The 16,896-nt window shown below is 41.4% G+C and overlaps 1 protein-coding gene across 1 annotated transcript; it reads left to right on the top strand.

The window, feature by feature from the left end:
* The first annotated feature begins 531 nt into the window (after positions 1-531).
* Positions 532-16,647, top strand: LOC115808448 (olfactomedin-like protein 2A). Its single transcript, XM_030769827.1, has 8 exons — positions 532-600; positions 8,028-8,291; positions 9,670-9,777; positions 10,660-10,845; positions 11,524-11,771; positions 13,497-13,744; positions 14,282-14,467; positions 16,034-16,647. The coding sequence occupies exons 1-8, from the start codon at positions 532-534 to the stop codon at positions 16,645-16,647; spliced, it is 1,923 nt and encodes a 640-aa protein (XP_030625687.1).
* Positions 16,648-16,896: the final 249 nt, after the last annotated feature.

The raw sequence follows: 16,896 nt of genomic DNA, 5'->3' as shown, positions 1-16,896 counted from the left end.
CTGAAGAAGTGTATGAACTATGAAGAGGGTTTTCAAATAGTGTTCGGTTGGTATAAAGCCTCCATATTTAAATATAGCTCCAATTCATTATCATTGATCAAGAATATAATTCTAATTTTGAATTCTTACTCCCGTAGTCGTCCACTTTTGTACGTGGTCAGACAAAAATCATTCAGCGTCCGTTTGTTTTCTCCTCCAAACCTCTGACATTGTTAGTGATGTCTTACATGTAGTTCAATATTGCCACCAGCAGGTGGAAGTATTCCTCATGCGTCCGAATGCATGAAAGCTCAGTGCGCGAGACACAAACCCTTTGATCAAAACGTTTAACCAGAGTGCATTCAATGCTCTCTCGGGATTTGGGGAGTCCCGAGTGCGTGCGTGTTGCACACAGTTTTTGAAACTCTCATACATGAGGAGATGGGCTTGTAGCGGCAGTCGTCCTATCCACGCAAACAATTTCCACGATCCTATATTTCACACTGAAAAACAAAAACAGCTCATTGAGGTCTAACGGGTTTTATCAACAAAATGTGGAGACTTGCAAACGTCCTTGCCTGCTTGCTGATGATAGGTGAACACGTATGGGCTCAAAATAAGGCAAGTGAAAGTGTTCTTTTTTCACTGTTTATTAGCTCGAAATATTAGAGCATATTTGTAAGTCTTTTCCAGTGAATGAATAAATAAACGTAGCATCCTGTGAGGATTATCAATATTAACCCTTGGTGAATTCAATGAAATATAAGTATTCTCAGAAGTTATTATAGTCTCTTACAATAAAGATGTGTCGCTCAATAATAATAGAAGGTATTCGCTTTACACTACAATTATGAAAGGTATTACTGTATTGTTCTGTTTTGGAAAGTCTCGTTTTGTAGAACAAACTATGGAAATATATATACACCGAGAATTTGGCCAAATATCAGAATTTACAAAATTGTGTCACTGATCGATTGGAAGGCAACACATATCGATGATAATTATTTAACATTTTATGTATGTGTTGTTGATTAAGTTCTCTAGGAAAATAGCCTCATGAAGTCTGGTCTGCGTCAAGAGCAAGTATATTCCCGAATGTGTGTTAAAATGCGTTTAGATAACGGCGACGAACTGTGTTTTTGTTTGATTATAAACATATAAGCCGTTACCGCAGCTAGATAATTTTTGTGGTCAGTAATTGAGAGCAGATACTCGCCTGGCGTCAGGCTCCGCACGCAGCGTAAAGAGGCAGCAGGTGGCTGGTTACTGATCGAATCAGTTTTGCGCAAGTAGCGCGGCTTGGCATTACTCCAAACTATAAGAAAACAACTCAGAAAATTCTGTGGAAGTTCATTTGAAGTGGATGCTAACGATGTGTGTAGGTGGATGTATCTATGACTGTTTTTAAGTGTGTTTCAGTCATGTTCTCAGTCATTCTCAGTCATAATACTCAACCCCACCCTTTCATTATCACTCTTTTCCTTCAACCCAACCATGTCAACTTGACTGCCACCGTCAATTGTTTCATTAGTTTAGATTCGTTAAACGCACAGTTTTGCTGTACATTCCAGTGTACTGGATGCGGAACGTGTGCTCCTTTAACAAGTCAGTCATCTACCGTCTGCGATAAACGCGTAAAACCAATTAATTTTTGGTCTTGCTGTGTGAACTCAAAACTCCAGTGTGATGTGAAAACAGAATGAATCTGTATTTAGAATCCAGGATAAATATGAAAAGATTTTAACGAACTACTCTTCACTCCTAAATCACCAGTTCTTTGAGCATACAGATAATTCCATACTGATGTTCCATATTAATATTAAGCTACAGTGATCACATAAGTAGTGATCTGATGCTTTGTCCTTAGTGGTGGTTTCATTTCCATGACCAATTTACCAAGCATTTCGTAAAAGTTTTTTTTAAATTTAATTTAATTTATTTAACAGACACTTACCAGTTGCACAAATTGCTCTTTTCTTTTTGTTGTGTTAACTCTTTTTGAAGCTCTGCTATTCCAAAACATCGAAAAACCAAACCAAAGCATGAAAAAAAATCACTCATGGGCTGTGTTTTGTGCATAATAATAAAATATTGGCCCCAAATGTCCAGAAGAATGTATCACAAAGAAATAAGTTACTTTTCTGTTGCTTCAGTGCTAACAACCAGATGAAAGACTCTTTTGATCGAGTCCTGGACGGTAGAAGTCACTCCTGGTGAATCGGTTCATTAGTCCGAAATAAAACCAGGGAGGGAAGAACGACAGGGAGATGTCACGACGCATCAGCACACACACTTAGCGGGGATTGTAGGACACACACTTAGCAGAGGTCACGGCTCTGAGGAATGTAACCCTAATCAGATCTAGAAGAGAGAGAGAGAGAGACACACACACACACATTCTTTAAGAGGTTCATTCAAATGTTCCCTTTTCATATCTCTCACCTCAGAACTTGCAGTCTAAAGGTTTATTTTTCTGAGGGTTTTTTTTGTGGTTGTTGTTTGTTTGTTTTTTGCTTTTTTTTCATCTTATGTTGTAATTTGTCTCTATAGGTCATTTGACAGATAGAGAGAAATGAGAAATGTTATTGACTATGAAAAGGGAAAAAAAAACATGTTTTGATATTGGCAGAAATGTAGTATACTGAAGACATCATTATTCAATCTGTAAATGTTAAAAACCGGCCCCAGTGGGGTAGGAATCAGCTTCTCTTTTCTCTCTTTTTCAGTCTTTCACAAAAACTAACACAGACAGCGAGGTGGAGATATGGTTCATTATATTATTCTTCCACTAATAAAAGATGTAGAACATTAGGAAGAGTATTAGAACAATGTCTGCTATAATTAATGGATGTGTGTGTGTGTGTGTGTGTGTGTCTCTGTGTGTGTGTGTCTGTGTGTGTGTATTTTAAACACATATTTTCCTCTCCAGCCTCTTGCATGCACAAGGTGCTTCCTGTGTGTATTGAAAGGAAATGAAAACATAAGTGCACATTGCACAGTTATCCATCCTGGCACAGCTTTGTGGTCTAGCATACCTGCTCTGGTACAGGTCTTCACTGGCTTGCCTGCCCTGCCACAACCACTCACGCTGTCTAACCTTACTTAGTGTGTTACAAGACACTCTGAACTGCAGAGTTACATGAGTAAGAGAAGAAGAATGATTGTGGGCACATGATCTCTCAAATGTTTTCACACTAAAGATGGAAGAACCTCAGAGTAAGATTCTGTGCCACCAAAGCTCTTCTCTCTTTTGTCCTGAAATAAGAACATCAGATTAGCATTCTCATCTAAAACAGACACAGTTTCAGATATGTGTTTAATCTAGATAATCCCCTCCAGACGGTTCCCAGGGTTTAAGAGTCAGCAAGAGTCCCCAATTAAAGACGGTCAATGGGAAGAGACCGAATGACAAGTAAAGATGAGAGAAATGGAAAGAGGGCTGAAAAAAACAGACGAGTTGAGTGAAAGAAAAGAGAGATACAGGAGAAGATGAGGAGACAGAGAAGAAGGAGAGACATTATTAGATTGGATGAAGGTGAAGACAATGAAAGAAAAGAGAGATACAGGGGAACATGAGGAGACAGAGAAGAAGGAGAGACATTATTAGATTGGATAAAGGTGAAGACAATGAAAGAAAAGAGAGATACAGGAGAAGATGAGGAGACAGAGAAGAAGGAGACATTATTAGATTGGACAAAGGTGAAGACAATGAAAGAAAAGAGAGATACAGGAGAAGATGAGGAGACAGAGAAGAAGGAGAGACATTATTAGATTGGATGAAGGTGAAGACTGTGAAAAAGGGAAACTGAAAGGGGACATGAAGATCGAGGCGCTGCAGAAAAATTGAGAAAGGAAAGAAAGAAAGACAGACGGGGGGATTGGTGAGAGAGGGATAGAGTAGAGAGTTCACATACCTTGGCGTTTAATGAGATGTGGGCAACGCTTCAAAAGTCCGTATGGATATGAAGCTAATTACCTGAACAGGGCACTAATTGCTGAGCTTCATCTGAAAACGACGTTCTACCACTGCGGTATTGCAGAGAGAGAAAGAGCCACCCATTCGAAGCCAGACTCAGGGAAGAACTTTTCTCCTTATTCTAATAGCCTCAAATCCATTTTTACTGGATTTCATCTTTCACTGGGATTTCCAGCAAGTGTTTATGACATCCATCCAAGATTTACACTGCAAAAAAGTCCAGTGTTATGTAAAAACACATACATGCACACAGTGTAAATTTCTCCCTTGGGATTAATGAAGTGCTGTCCTATCCTATGTACACATCCACATGTGTACACACAAACACACACACACACACACACACACACACACACACACACACACCTTGTATGCCAGATTCAGAGGACCTTCCATTGACTTCCATTATGCCAAAAGTAAAGGGTAAAAACACAACCCAAACGCTGGCTCTAACATTAACCCTGACCAAAAAACACCCTCATGGTTTAGTTCTATCATTAACAATGTCTTTTATAAAAAGCATCTATCCAAATTTTTAACTAATGGGGATTAAAATTTTGACCCCCAGTTAGCAAAAACAAGTACAAACACACACACACACACACAGAGGAAGCGAGAGAACATCACTGTACCAGAAACACCACTAATAGTATCTCTGATTGGGGTGTGTGTGTGTGTGTGTGTGTGTGTGTGTGTGTGCCAGTAGCTGCCATTTCCCCAGCAACAAGCCACTGTAATCCTCCAGCAGTTGTTTTGTCAGCTGCTGATATAACTGTGTGTGTGTGTCCCTTCAGACCTTATATGGGATACAGTGCAGAAAGTTTAGACTGTGCTGTCTGCCCAGTCTGCACTTGTGAAGGTCAGGCAGTCTCCAAGGAAACCCTGAGGCTTACTGAACATTGCCCTACCAACACTCTCCCACACAGAGAGATGACTGATCCATCCCGAGTGGCATGGATTTAAGGGTTTCCCTGATGATAGAGGAATTAAAGACAGAGGAATCGTAGATCTTAGAATAAACTCTCTAGACTAAAAGACTTGTCTTAGTATGAACCTCAGGGTATTTATAAATGTGTGTGTGTGTGCGTGTGTGTGTGTGTGTGTGTGTGTGTGTGTGTGTGTGTGTGTGTGAGACCAGAACATCTATACCGGTTTCATCCCTGATACGTTTTCTTTAAATCTCACCGAGGACATAGAAAAATTTGTTCACAGAAGAAATATGTGAGCATTGTACCGGCTGGTTCAGTGCGCTGAAACTGTGCCCTAATTTAGAATCTGCTATAAAAAGAAGCTAAGTTAGTGTCATGTCACGATGACTCAGACTATCAGGAGGCATGTACAGAGCAGACTTTAATTCAAGACATCAATATCTGACAAGAGCAACAGGGCTCAAAGCACTCAGTGGAACGAGAGACTTCACAATGAACTGAGAGAAACAAAGGAGTATATGTACAGGAACCTAAATGAGGCCGTGAACAGGCGTGCATGATCACCGGTCAGTGAACTGACTGGGCTGGTGGTTAATAAGCCGCTGAAGCTGAAGGGTAATAGAGAGAGGGAGATGGAGACAGAGGTGTGACATTGCAGTGTTGCAGATGATGTAGATCTGTTGTTGAACAGAGTGCATCTCCATGGTCATTTAAGCAATTTGATCATAAATATGAAAACTCAAGCAAAGTGCTCATTGTGCTAGCACCTTATGTAAACAGAGGTGTGTGTTTCGGTGGCTTTGTCAGCGTAGTCTCAAGTTTGTCTTAACTTTCCAAAGTGATGTTGAAAAGATGAGGGGCATCAAGTGCACTGGTGTGGAAGTCATTTAAATAGCCATGTTCAAAATGACTCTCTCATGAAATGAAACATTCCAACTGCACATCTGAATTCAACATACAGTAAATTAGCTGACAATGACTTATCTCTTATCTATGTGTGTCTGCCTTCCCCTCCCATCCCTCTTTCTCACACTCACAGTCAGGCACACACACACACACACACACACACACACGCATACACACACCCATAGTGACAGACAGGAAGGGCATGTTTGAACAGCAAACTCAGTTTGTGTATGAGAGATTCACAGAGCACTGATGTAATTCATATTCTATGTATTATTCTTCTACCTGATTATGATCTCTCTCTCTCTCTCTCTCTCTCTCTCTCTCTCTCTCTCTCTCTCTCTCACACACACACACACACACACAGAGTGAGGCCTTGGCTAGGTGCCAGCGTTGAGATGTTCAGTAAATCTGGGATGTCAGCAGGAGTTTTGTCTGAGCACTGAGTCTAAGCCTCATACTCTAAACCCACTTTAGGGCCGGTTGCCATGGAGCCGATGTGGTAATGCACAAGCTTGTTAGTGAGGGGAAATTCTGGGAAATTAACTGATGTCTCAGTTTAGGGATACAATAACTGACACTCACTGCATTCACTGTGGGACAGGAATAAGGAAGCAGCTTTGCATCCTCCTTCTTCAGTGTTTCTGTTCACAGCTGAGGGGCGTTCTAAACAATAAATCTCAAATCATGTGCACAAAGCTGCAAAATACACACGTGAGCATGCTGACACAAACAGACAATGCTGACAGCTTGAACAATTTAAATATCCTCTCTCTCTTTTTCTCTCTCTCATTCTGTTTGTCTCTCCCTCTCTCTCTCTCATAGAGGGTTTTGTAATAGAGAGGCATGTGACATGAGAGAGAGGAGGGATAATTAGATTGTAATTAGGGGATATTAGGCTTTGGGGAGGAAGGCTGTGTAGTGTAATTAGTTCTTAAGGAGCACTGTCTGAAGTCAAATTGCCCCAGGTCAGATCGGATCGGTAACCGTTACCTTTAGACAGCAATGTAATTAGTCATTTCATATTTCATTTAATGGCAGAGATGGACAGAGGCTGGGTGACCTCTTCGCATCTGACTTTTTGACTTTGTTTCATGTAAAGGCACAGTGAGTCTACTTTTTTAAAACAGACAGGCAAACAGGTCTGTTCAGGACTTGAGCTACACCCAACTTATCCAACAGTGAAAACTACACCTCCCATACTTGTGCAAAAAAAGGTATGAAGCCTTTTATTGTGCTTCTGAAGTTATATTCATTGTCTCTACTCCTCCCAGTTTTTAACAGTTACCATTATGAATAAGTCTGTGTGATTCTCAAAGATGTCTCTGTTCATGCACTGAGAAAAAGACACAAGATATCACTGAGAAACACTAGACACACTAAGAATAGAGGGATGCATTTATCACCAGTTTTGGTTTTTTCTGACTCAATTAATATACAAATGACAGATTTTTAGCACTAGTACCAGTGTTCAATGCGTACTTACAGAAGTTTAATAACAGGTTTCCCACAATCCCCTACGCTGTGTAGACACTGCACCGGGCAAATATGGGCACCACCTGGTCAGACTCTGGCCAACCCGGTGTCTGTTTCTGTCTGGGTCTTTGTCTCTGTTTCTCTCTCACACACTGTAATGATATGTTTCATTGTCCAAGGATCTTAAAATAAGAATTGACCTCCCATATTTTTTTCTATGACAAGGCTGAAAGATTCTTTTTCTGAGAAATGTGTCTCCTTTTTCCAAGAAATGTCTCTCCCGGGGCAGCCTTGGCCTAAAGTTTAGAGAGACAAGGTTGGTACTGAAAGGTTGCCGGTTCAAGCCCCAGAACTGGCAGAAAAAATGCAGGCGGGTGAATGAACAGCGCGTTCCCCTCCCGCAGTATGCGGCAGTAACTCCCAACCACTCCCTGGGCGCTGCCCACTGCTCTGGGTGTGTGTGCGCACCAGTGTGCTTCATCACCACCTTCAAATTTCCCCATTGTGTGGACAAATAAAGTAAAGTTACTTAAACTAACTTGCTTGTTGGATGAGTGGCAGGTTCATAGCATGGTTTATGGTCATCATTGGTGAAATAGATCAAATAGTTTTCTGAGATACATCTCTGATTCAGGCATTTCAAACTTTTACCAGCCCTAACAGGACAAATGAGTACTGACTTTCTGTCTCTGCTGTCTCTCTCTCTCCTCTTCCATCCCTCATTCCCCATCCCCATTCTCCCCTCTCCCTTTCCCTGACAGATTTTCGGAGAGACAGAACACGTAAAGATGATGTCGGAGGGTTCGGACTGCCGCTGTAAGTGCATTATGAGGCCACTGACGCGTGACGCGTGTGCACGACTGCGCAGTGGCACCGTCCGTGTGGAGGATTTTTACACTGTGGAGACGGTGAGCTCAGGCTCTGACTGCAAGTGCTCCTGCACCGCGCCTCCTTCCTCCCTCAACCCGTGTGAGAATGAGTGGAAGATGGAGAAACTGAAGAAACAGGCTCCAGAACTACTCAAGGTAGAGACAAGTCCCTGTCTTCTGTAACTATACACCAGACAGCCTCTCCATCCAGTGTTACTCTATGATAAAGTTAGAGGGCTATCTCATGAGCTTAAAAACAGCAACCCTTTATGGACTCTACTTCTAAGAGAGGGTTAAACCCTCTATGTAATGAATCTCTATAGGCAACCTCTCCATCTACTGATCATAACATATAAGCTTAACCACACTCTAATCAATAACCGTCAATAGAAAACTCAATCCACCCACCAGTCAATAATTTTGTCAACCAATGGAACGTAGTCCATCAGTTCACTGAGAATCAATTCTCTGTCATCCACAATGCTATGAGAAAATCTGCTGTAGTTTAGCAAACTATATTACCGGAGAGAGTTCTGTGTGACGGCTCTGAAAAATTACACAGTGTCAAAGTTGATTCCACCCTCTCTCATCAGTGAGTGAATCGATTAATCAGTTAATCAGTGAACGAATGAGTGAACATACAAATTCATTCAGTCATTTTTTTTATTCATTTACTATTCAGAAAGGTCACGCTGACTCACTCACTCACTCACTTACACACTTAGTCACTCCTTCTGCTGCACACACCCAAATATTTACTTAATTTTCTAACCCACTTGCACATGCAGGAGAAAATAAGGAGAGAGAAAAAGAGAGAGAGAGAATGAAAGTGAAGCTTCCAAAAATCTGAGCATCTGCCAAGTTTTCTTTATACAGCATTACTGCACAGACAGTCATACAGGCTGAAATGTGGGTGTTTTACAAGGATTCATAGAGAGAATGAAACACACCTGCCCCTAAAGGATTCATAGAGAGAATGAAACATGCAAATGAATGATTTCAGCCAAGATGGAATGGAAGTTATGACAGCACCCACCAGATGTAAAACATACATAAATAAGTCCAACACTGACATTGCTTTCCCCCACAGAATCAAACATGAATCCCTCATCTTGATAAAAATAGTTTTGATTAATATCCTGAGCATGTACTGTATATGTATATGTATATATGTGTGTGTGTGTGTGTGTGTGTGTGTGTGTGTGTTTGTGTGTGACCTGTTGGGTTTGATCTTTGATATCCATTCATTGCCTGGTAAGCCTTGTGTCTATTCTCATGTGTATGTGCCTGGCAAGTTTTATGTCTATTTTCATATGTGTACGTGTCTGCGAATGTATCTGGAAAGCTTTAATTGGTGGCAATAATAATTACCACTTTTCCTGGGTAATTGCAGAAAGAAGAGACCAAGAACCCACTTAACATCTTTTTGTCCCACTGTTTGCTTGCCACTTCCACAAAAAAAAAATATATTCAAAAGTCAATGAGATTTATGAAGTGTTTGACTGGAGTTCTCTGTCTCTCTTTATCTCTCTAGCTGCAGTCCATGGTTGACCTCCTGGAAGGGACTTTGTACAGCATGGATCTGATGAAAGTTCACTCCTACATCAGTAAAGTTGTTACCCAGATGAACAACCTGGAGGAGGTGAGGGAAAGAGAGAATGCAATGAGAGAAAGAGGCGAGGTTTACTAATAAAAACATAATGAGAATTGTAAAGGTAAAGAAAAATAACGTAAAGACAGATGTATTTACTCCCCTTCTGTGGAGAGGTTTTGGAGTTGGTTTTGGCTCTCCTGTGTTGTTAGAGAGTTGATTAAATCCTCTTAAAACAGGTTTTTCAGAGAAACCGTGTTAAAGAGCTGGCAAACACAAACACCAATGAACTGCAGCTGGACATTCTGGGAAGCCACTCTGGGAAACTATGTGGTTGCCCATACTAAACCAAAAAATCTTTCCTTTACAGCTCTCCTTCTCGTTTCCTCATCGACGGGAACATTAGCTGAGAGGAGTAAATGAGAGTGTGAGATCAGCTCTTCCCTCTGCCCTCCTTTCTCTGTAACAGTTAATTGACATGTGTGGATGATTAAGTGGGATTCAGATCGTTGGTCAAGTCAAATGGCTTCAAGTCCAAATGTTTTGTGCAGACCACAGCTGTTGCACCTTTGAGCAATGCATTGAGAACTACATTTTGCTCCCGGTGTATATCAGCATTGTCCTCCTGTACTCTGTTTCTATTTAAGTCATCCTCTCAACAGAGACGCTACTCTTCAAACTGTTCCCTACTTAGATAAACAAATAAGATAATTAAATTAAAATGATATGTTTATTCTGAGATAGTGATTTGAATAATAGAACAGACTGCACCATCAAGAAATGATAGACCTCTGGATGGCATGGAGCATAAATAATTGAATTTAATTTAGTTGTTTTTGAGTTGCGTAGTTAGTTAATACTACATTGTTTAATAAGTGTGCCAAATGTGGAGAGGACTGTGTGCTGAGGGATTGTGTGTGTCTCCTCCTCTAGACCATCAAAACCAACCTGACGCGGGAGAATGACTTTGTGAGGGACAGTGTCACCTCTCTGTCCAATCAGCTGAAACGATATGAGAACTACTCTGACATCATGATCAGTATTAAGAAGGAACTGTCCAGCCTGGGTCTGCAGTTGCTTCAGAAAGACTCTACAGCGCCCACCAACAGCAAAGCTCAGGTTAGGCTTACCTTCGATTCGTAATCCCATGATCCCTGCCTCTCATTTACATCTTAGCATCTGATATGCTGTAGTATCAATCTGTATTTTCTATCATTCTATACTCTCTGTCAGACCTAGACTACTAGGCTTCTTAGCAAATTTGCATACATGTTGTTGGAGTTGTACAGAATACATTTCATAATTATTTGACATTACATCAGCACCTTCATTGTTACAGTTACTCATGACACGGTACTGTGTTTGAATGCTCGAATAATTCAAATTTACTCTTATGAGAGGTAGATTGCATAAACATAAAAAAAGGTTTAATATAATACTGCTTCTGTACAGTTTTAATGTGGTTACAGTATTATTCACTCCACAGCATCATATTCTCACTCAACTTTTCAGCATCAGTCCCAACAAACACGGTTTAAGTGTAAACAGAAACTGCCTTCTAAGATCTTTTGACCGTAGCTCACATCATTGTATCACATGAGGAAGTGCAAACTACCAAATGCAATCTTTAATAGTAATTCAAAGCTTGCACTTGGAAGCAGCTTGAACAGCGTACAGAGACATTGTTTCAAACAGTGCTTTTCACGTCCAATGCCTGCTTAAACCATTGTGAATGTGAATTCGGTATTCTGTTATTAAGCGTATGTATCGTGAGTGATAGAAATCCCCTGTTGGCAGGACACAGTGGAAGGGAAGACCAAAGACGTCAACAAGTATCCTGCCAAGAAGGCAGAGAAAGCCAAACCACCACCCAAACCAGTTAAGGAAAAACCTACCAAACCCAAAAAGGAAAGTCCAAAGCTCGCCAGACCAGACTCCACAGCAAAGACCAAAGCAGCGGGAAATCAGCCAGGAGTTATCAGAGGCATCACCTATTACAAAGCCACTAAGACAGACGACACAGAGCCCTCCAACGGCAAAGGTAAGTAGAGAGAGAGAGAGAGAGAGAGAGAGAGAGAGGGAGTGAGAAACACTAGCACTTTCCCACTGATGCGTACATGTGTGCATCCTGTTAATCTATGACAGTAAAACTGCGAGCAAACTTTCCCGCTGCACATACACAGTTCGCTCACTGAGTGAGTCTCTCCCTGTGTCAGAACATTTTCCTGATCATCAGTTCTCTCTGAGGGCAAAGTGGGCCAGGTCTCTCAGCAAGAGAGTCGGGTGTCCTATTCTCACACCAGAGCTTAGTCTTCCTACACTTCAACTAATACCCCATATCAGCACATCAGAGTTTGCTCTTCACAAAACATACCAGACTCACACTTGTTTTCACTCCTCTTACAGACACACAAGAGCTCAGTCATATTTATACAGGCTTTTTTTTTCAGTTCCCCCGCCTCTCATTCTCTTTCACGCACACTGACATCATCTGTATCATATCCCTTTATCTAACTCTATAACTGATGATGAAATATGGAACAATATTAGTATTAAGATACACAAGCCCAGAACCATGTCATACTTAGATAAAGCAAATACAGACATGCGAAGAATGTTCTGTCCCCCTCAGACTCGTAAATCTGTCTAATTGGGAGAATAAAGGAAGGGGGAGGGTGAAATAAACGAATACCTCCACAGTCTTAAACGCAAGTTGACACTAGCATCCATCTTTGGCAGACTGTCTTGAGACTCTCTGGCACTGTGTCAGTTCTCAGCCGAGCATTCCACGACACACACACACACTGCAGGATCCCTCTGCCAAGTGCCTGTCAGCTCACAGTTCTCCAAAACAGCAGAGATAAGGATCTCTATATTGTATTTCATTACATTTCTCTTCTGAGTTCTGCTTCCTAATGAGTGAGTCATTCAGTTTAATTCGAAATGAAAGATAGGATGAATAATTTGTCGTTTGTAAATGTGATAGGCAGGGTGGTTTGTTTCAAACTGGGAGAAAGTAAATAATCCCTTTTGCTCTGGTAGTCAGTTCAAGTTTTGTTCCCGGTGCAAAACTGATGATGGACTGTGTAGTTAGGCACAATGAAAACTTATAGAAAAATGGTTCCTAAACCAATTCCAAGGGTGAGATTTTTCACAACCCAAATTGACTATTTCTGATGTGAACTTACAACAAAAGTGTTACAGGAAATCTTGAGCTACTTGTAACTCAAACTGTCTTCTCCTAACCCAAGATGGCTGCTTCTAAATCAAATGTAAACCGGGACTGTTCCTAACCTACAGGGAGTCTGCTCCTAACCTTAACCAACAAGGAGGACTTTTCCTTACGGCCTTCATAGCTGTAACTATACCCATCCCATTTTATTTTTATGTCAGATCCCACAACTATGCTGTGGAGGCTGTTTGAGCTGTGACATAGTGAGAGAGAGAGAGAGAGAGAGAGAGAGAGCGGATTAAATGATGTGGTTGACCAGGCTCAGGCTTTTGCAGTGTCAGTTTCAATACTGAATTTGTCCCTTCCAGTGTCTCAGAAAGCATGCACAGGGAGGTTGAGACGTTCAGGGATCTGGCATGGCTTCAACATCTTCATTAGCCATTTATTTTCTCTGTTTCCTCATGGGGAAACTCTGGTGTGTAATTTGTTCTGCCTCACCGAATGTTCCAAAAACTTGCTGACTCTTCCCCTCTCCTCCAGAGAACATTGCCAACACTCCAAACCTCCACCCTAATGGGGATGGTGTCGAAGACGACAGGCCCGGTGAACCTGATACAGTTCTTGAGGTTGAGGAGCCTACCACCATGCCTGTCACCACCCCTGCAGAGACTATAACAACAGTTACCACAACAACAACGACAACCAGCACTACAAAGCCAACCATCACAACCCTGACCACCTCCGCCAGCACCAAGGCTCCAGAAGTAAAGGAACACCCTGCCCCAACTATTGTCCTTCTGCTTGACAACTCAGACAACAGCAACCGCACAGCAAAAGATAAGACGGGTACCATATCTACTCTGTTGTACTATCCAAACTTAACACTGTGTTCAGAAGACACAGCCCAAACTCAACACAGCCTGCCCCTAACGCTGCCCAAACTCAATATACCTTACTATTAGCACTGTCCAAATTCAATGCAGTCTACTGTAAACTTTATCCCAAGGCAGCCCAAATGATGAAGCACAAATTAAAAAAAGCACAAATTCCATACAGCCTTAATAACACAGTATAGATGGAAGAGCCTAAACTCAGGACAAAACTGCTTAAATTCAGGACAGTCCAAACTCAGCACTGCACTAATGATGCTGTGTACAACACCACAGACCAAACTAAATGCAGTCCAAACTCAGTGTTAAACATGATAGTGCTCTCTTTGACAACACGTGGAACTGTCCCCTTTGTTTCCTCTCTCCTGCAATTTTTTTTTACAACACGCATTCTAGTTCATATCGCTTCATCATGTAGCCTACTGTCCTCTCTGACCTCCTCCTAAGAGCTATCTGTGCTGAGTTATGCTGTTGTTTGTCATGTGTTTGGTAGCAAAGGAAGTGGATTGTGATGGGACCATTGCCTCTGTGGAGTTGCCTGTTAAACAGCACAGTTATGGTCGCAACGAAGGAGCCTGGATGAGAGACCCTACAGCAAAGGACTCAAAGATCTATGTTACCAACTATTACTATGGCAACAACCTGGTGGAGTTTCGCAACCTAGACAATTTCAAACAAGGTTTGTAAAACAATATACTTCATATTCTCAATGTTTGTAAGATTTCATTTTTGTTCGAACTATTTTACATTTTCTTAACAGTCTTAAGATTTTGACATAAAACATTTTAGATTAAATTTTAAGTCTTAAAGTAATATACCAATACACTGTCAAAAATCATTTTAGAAGCAGTTAGTTGGTCAGACATAGTGGTTCTCACCTGACTTGTTCAACTTGGTCAGGCATGATTTTCCTGACATGTTGGCCCAGCAGACAAATATGCAGTCATATTTGAACGTCAAAGTTGATATCACTGCTTTGTCTTACACCCTGTGAAAATGAATAAGGACAATATCAACCAGATCATGCATGATGTGAAACACTTTTTTAAAGTGTGTTCAAATCTCAAAAACATTTATTAGGGATTCCATACTAGGACATTCACCATTGTTAGTGGTGCGGAGGATCAAAGCGGCTTTTACTGTATTTTAGATCATTACACAAAATGAACATTTTTATTGAAAAACACAGAATGTCTCACAATGTGGCCCAATGGAAAACAGGAAAACCTCACCTTAAAGAGGTGCCCCATTATCACACACTTCTGTGGATCTGTGGCCCTGAATGATTATCCTTGGTTAGTCAGGATGAGGTTACTAGACCTGGATCAAAATAGGTCTCCTGATAGCTGCATGTCAGCTGTCTACAAGGGACCTGATACCATCCTGCAGCTGGCTGAGGACAAATCTCAACACTGGTGGTTTGCTAAATGTAGGTCTGTATTGGCTCAGATACTATAGGCTATCACAAAAACCAACTGTATCACATGTTAGCAATAACTGACTCAGGTAACACTTATGCCTAAAATGGGCATACAGAGCTGACCAGTTGCCTTGACCAAGCCAGATCTGAGTTCCAAGAATGAGTCCTTTTAAATTACCATCCATAATACTAACCCCTGCTGAAATCACTGGAGCAATATGATATTCATTAAAACCACAAATATATCACACGCAGTGAGGTCTTATTCAAAAACTTAAATTGACTGGGCCCCTTGCAGGATTCAACTCATCGGTGTCATTTTTGGCAATAACTGAGTGTAATGGTTATTTTTAAAATAAACAATACACCCTCAGTCTTTGGAGCCATTTGGTCAGTTTTTTTTTGTTTTAAATGAATGAGTCAGATCCTCTCCTGCAGGCTGAGGGAGTTTTAGGCTCTAAAATGTTTATAATGTGTGCGTGATCAAACACAATGACAAAAATGTTCCCTGGTAACAGGGCAGCACTTAATAAACAACGTGAGTGAGAAAAATCTGAGGAAGAATAAATACACTATCCAGTGAGGCTGTGCAACTTCCTTCATCTGCCGCTGCCTTTCTAAGTAGAAAGGGTTTCTGGGAAGATGGGAAATGGGTGGTTCATTGCTTGTCCTTGAGAGTTGGAAATGTGTCAGCTTTGAACAGGGAGAGCGGTTCCAGAGAACGACATCGTACTCACTTGGAACTCAGCCCTCTAGTGGGATGCGTTTAAAAAAAATACAACTTCATTCTATTTTATATATTTTTGTTACTCTCTCTGATCACAGGACGCTGGAGCAACTTGTATAAACTTCCGTACAACTGGATCGGGACCGGACACGTGGTCTACAAAGGTGCTTTCTACTACAATCGGGCTTTCACCAAGAATATTATCAAATATGATCTAAGGATGCGCTATGTGGCAGCTTGGACCCTTCTCCATGATGTAGTATACGAAGACACCACACCCTGGAAGTGGAGGGGACACTCAGACATCGACTTCGCCGTCGATGAGAGTGGTCTCTGGGTGATTTATCCGTCCGTGGACTACGACTATGCCCAGCAGGAGGTGATCGTGATCAGCAAGCTGGATCCTGGTGACCTGTCCATCAGGAAAGAAACTACCTGGAAAACTGGTCTGAAGAGGAACTCGTACGGCAACTGTTTCATCGCCTGTGGTGTGCTCTACGCCGTGGACGTTTACAACCAGCGCGAGGGCGAGATTTCTTATGCATACGACACTCACACGGGCACAGAAGCTTCCCCTCGCCTGCCCTTTATTAACGAGTATGCTTTCACAACACAGATTGACTATAATCCCAAAGAGAAGGTCTTGTATGCCTGGGACAATGGCCACCAGCTCACATATAAAATTCATTTTGTTGAACAGGATCAGAAGTAAGGACCCAAGCACAAGCAAAGAGCTGGTCAATGTGGCAAAAAATCCATATCACAACCAATCAAGTCACTGACCTTCATACAAGTGTTTTGGTTCGTATGAAACTTTTTGACTGCAGTGTACAACAGCAAGAATTAATACTCTGACAACTGTTAATGACCATAATGCAGAAAAGATGATTCTTGGAAGATAAAGCAAAAAGCCTCACGAGAAAACAGATCTGTTTTAATTTAACTGAACTTGCAGCATCAC

Source organism: Chanos chanos, chromosome 3 (assembly GCF_902362185.1).
Source record: "Chanos chanos chromosome 3, fChaCha1.1, whole genome shotgun sequence".
Taxonomy (NCBI): domain Eukaryota; kingdom Metazoa; phylum Chordata; class Actinopteri; order Gonorynchiformes; family Chanidae; genus Chanos; species Chanos chanos.
Note: the sequence above shows the minus strand (reverse complement) of the source record. Positions and strands in the feature narration are given on the sequence as shown.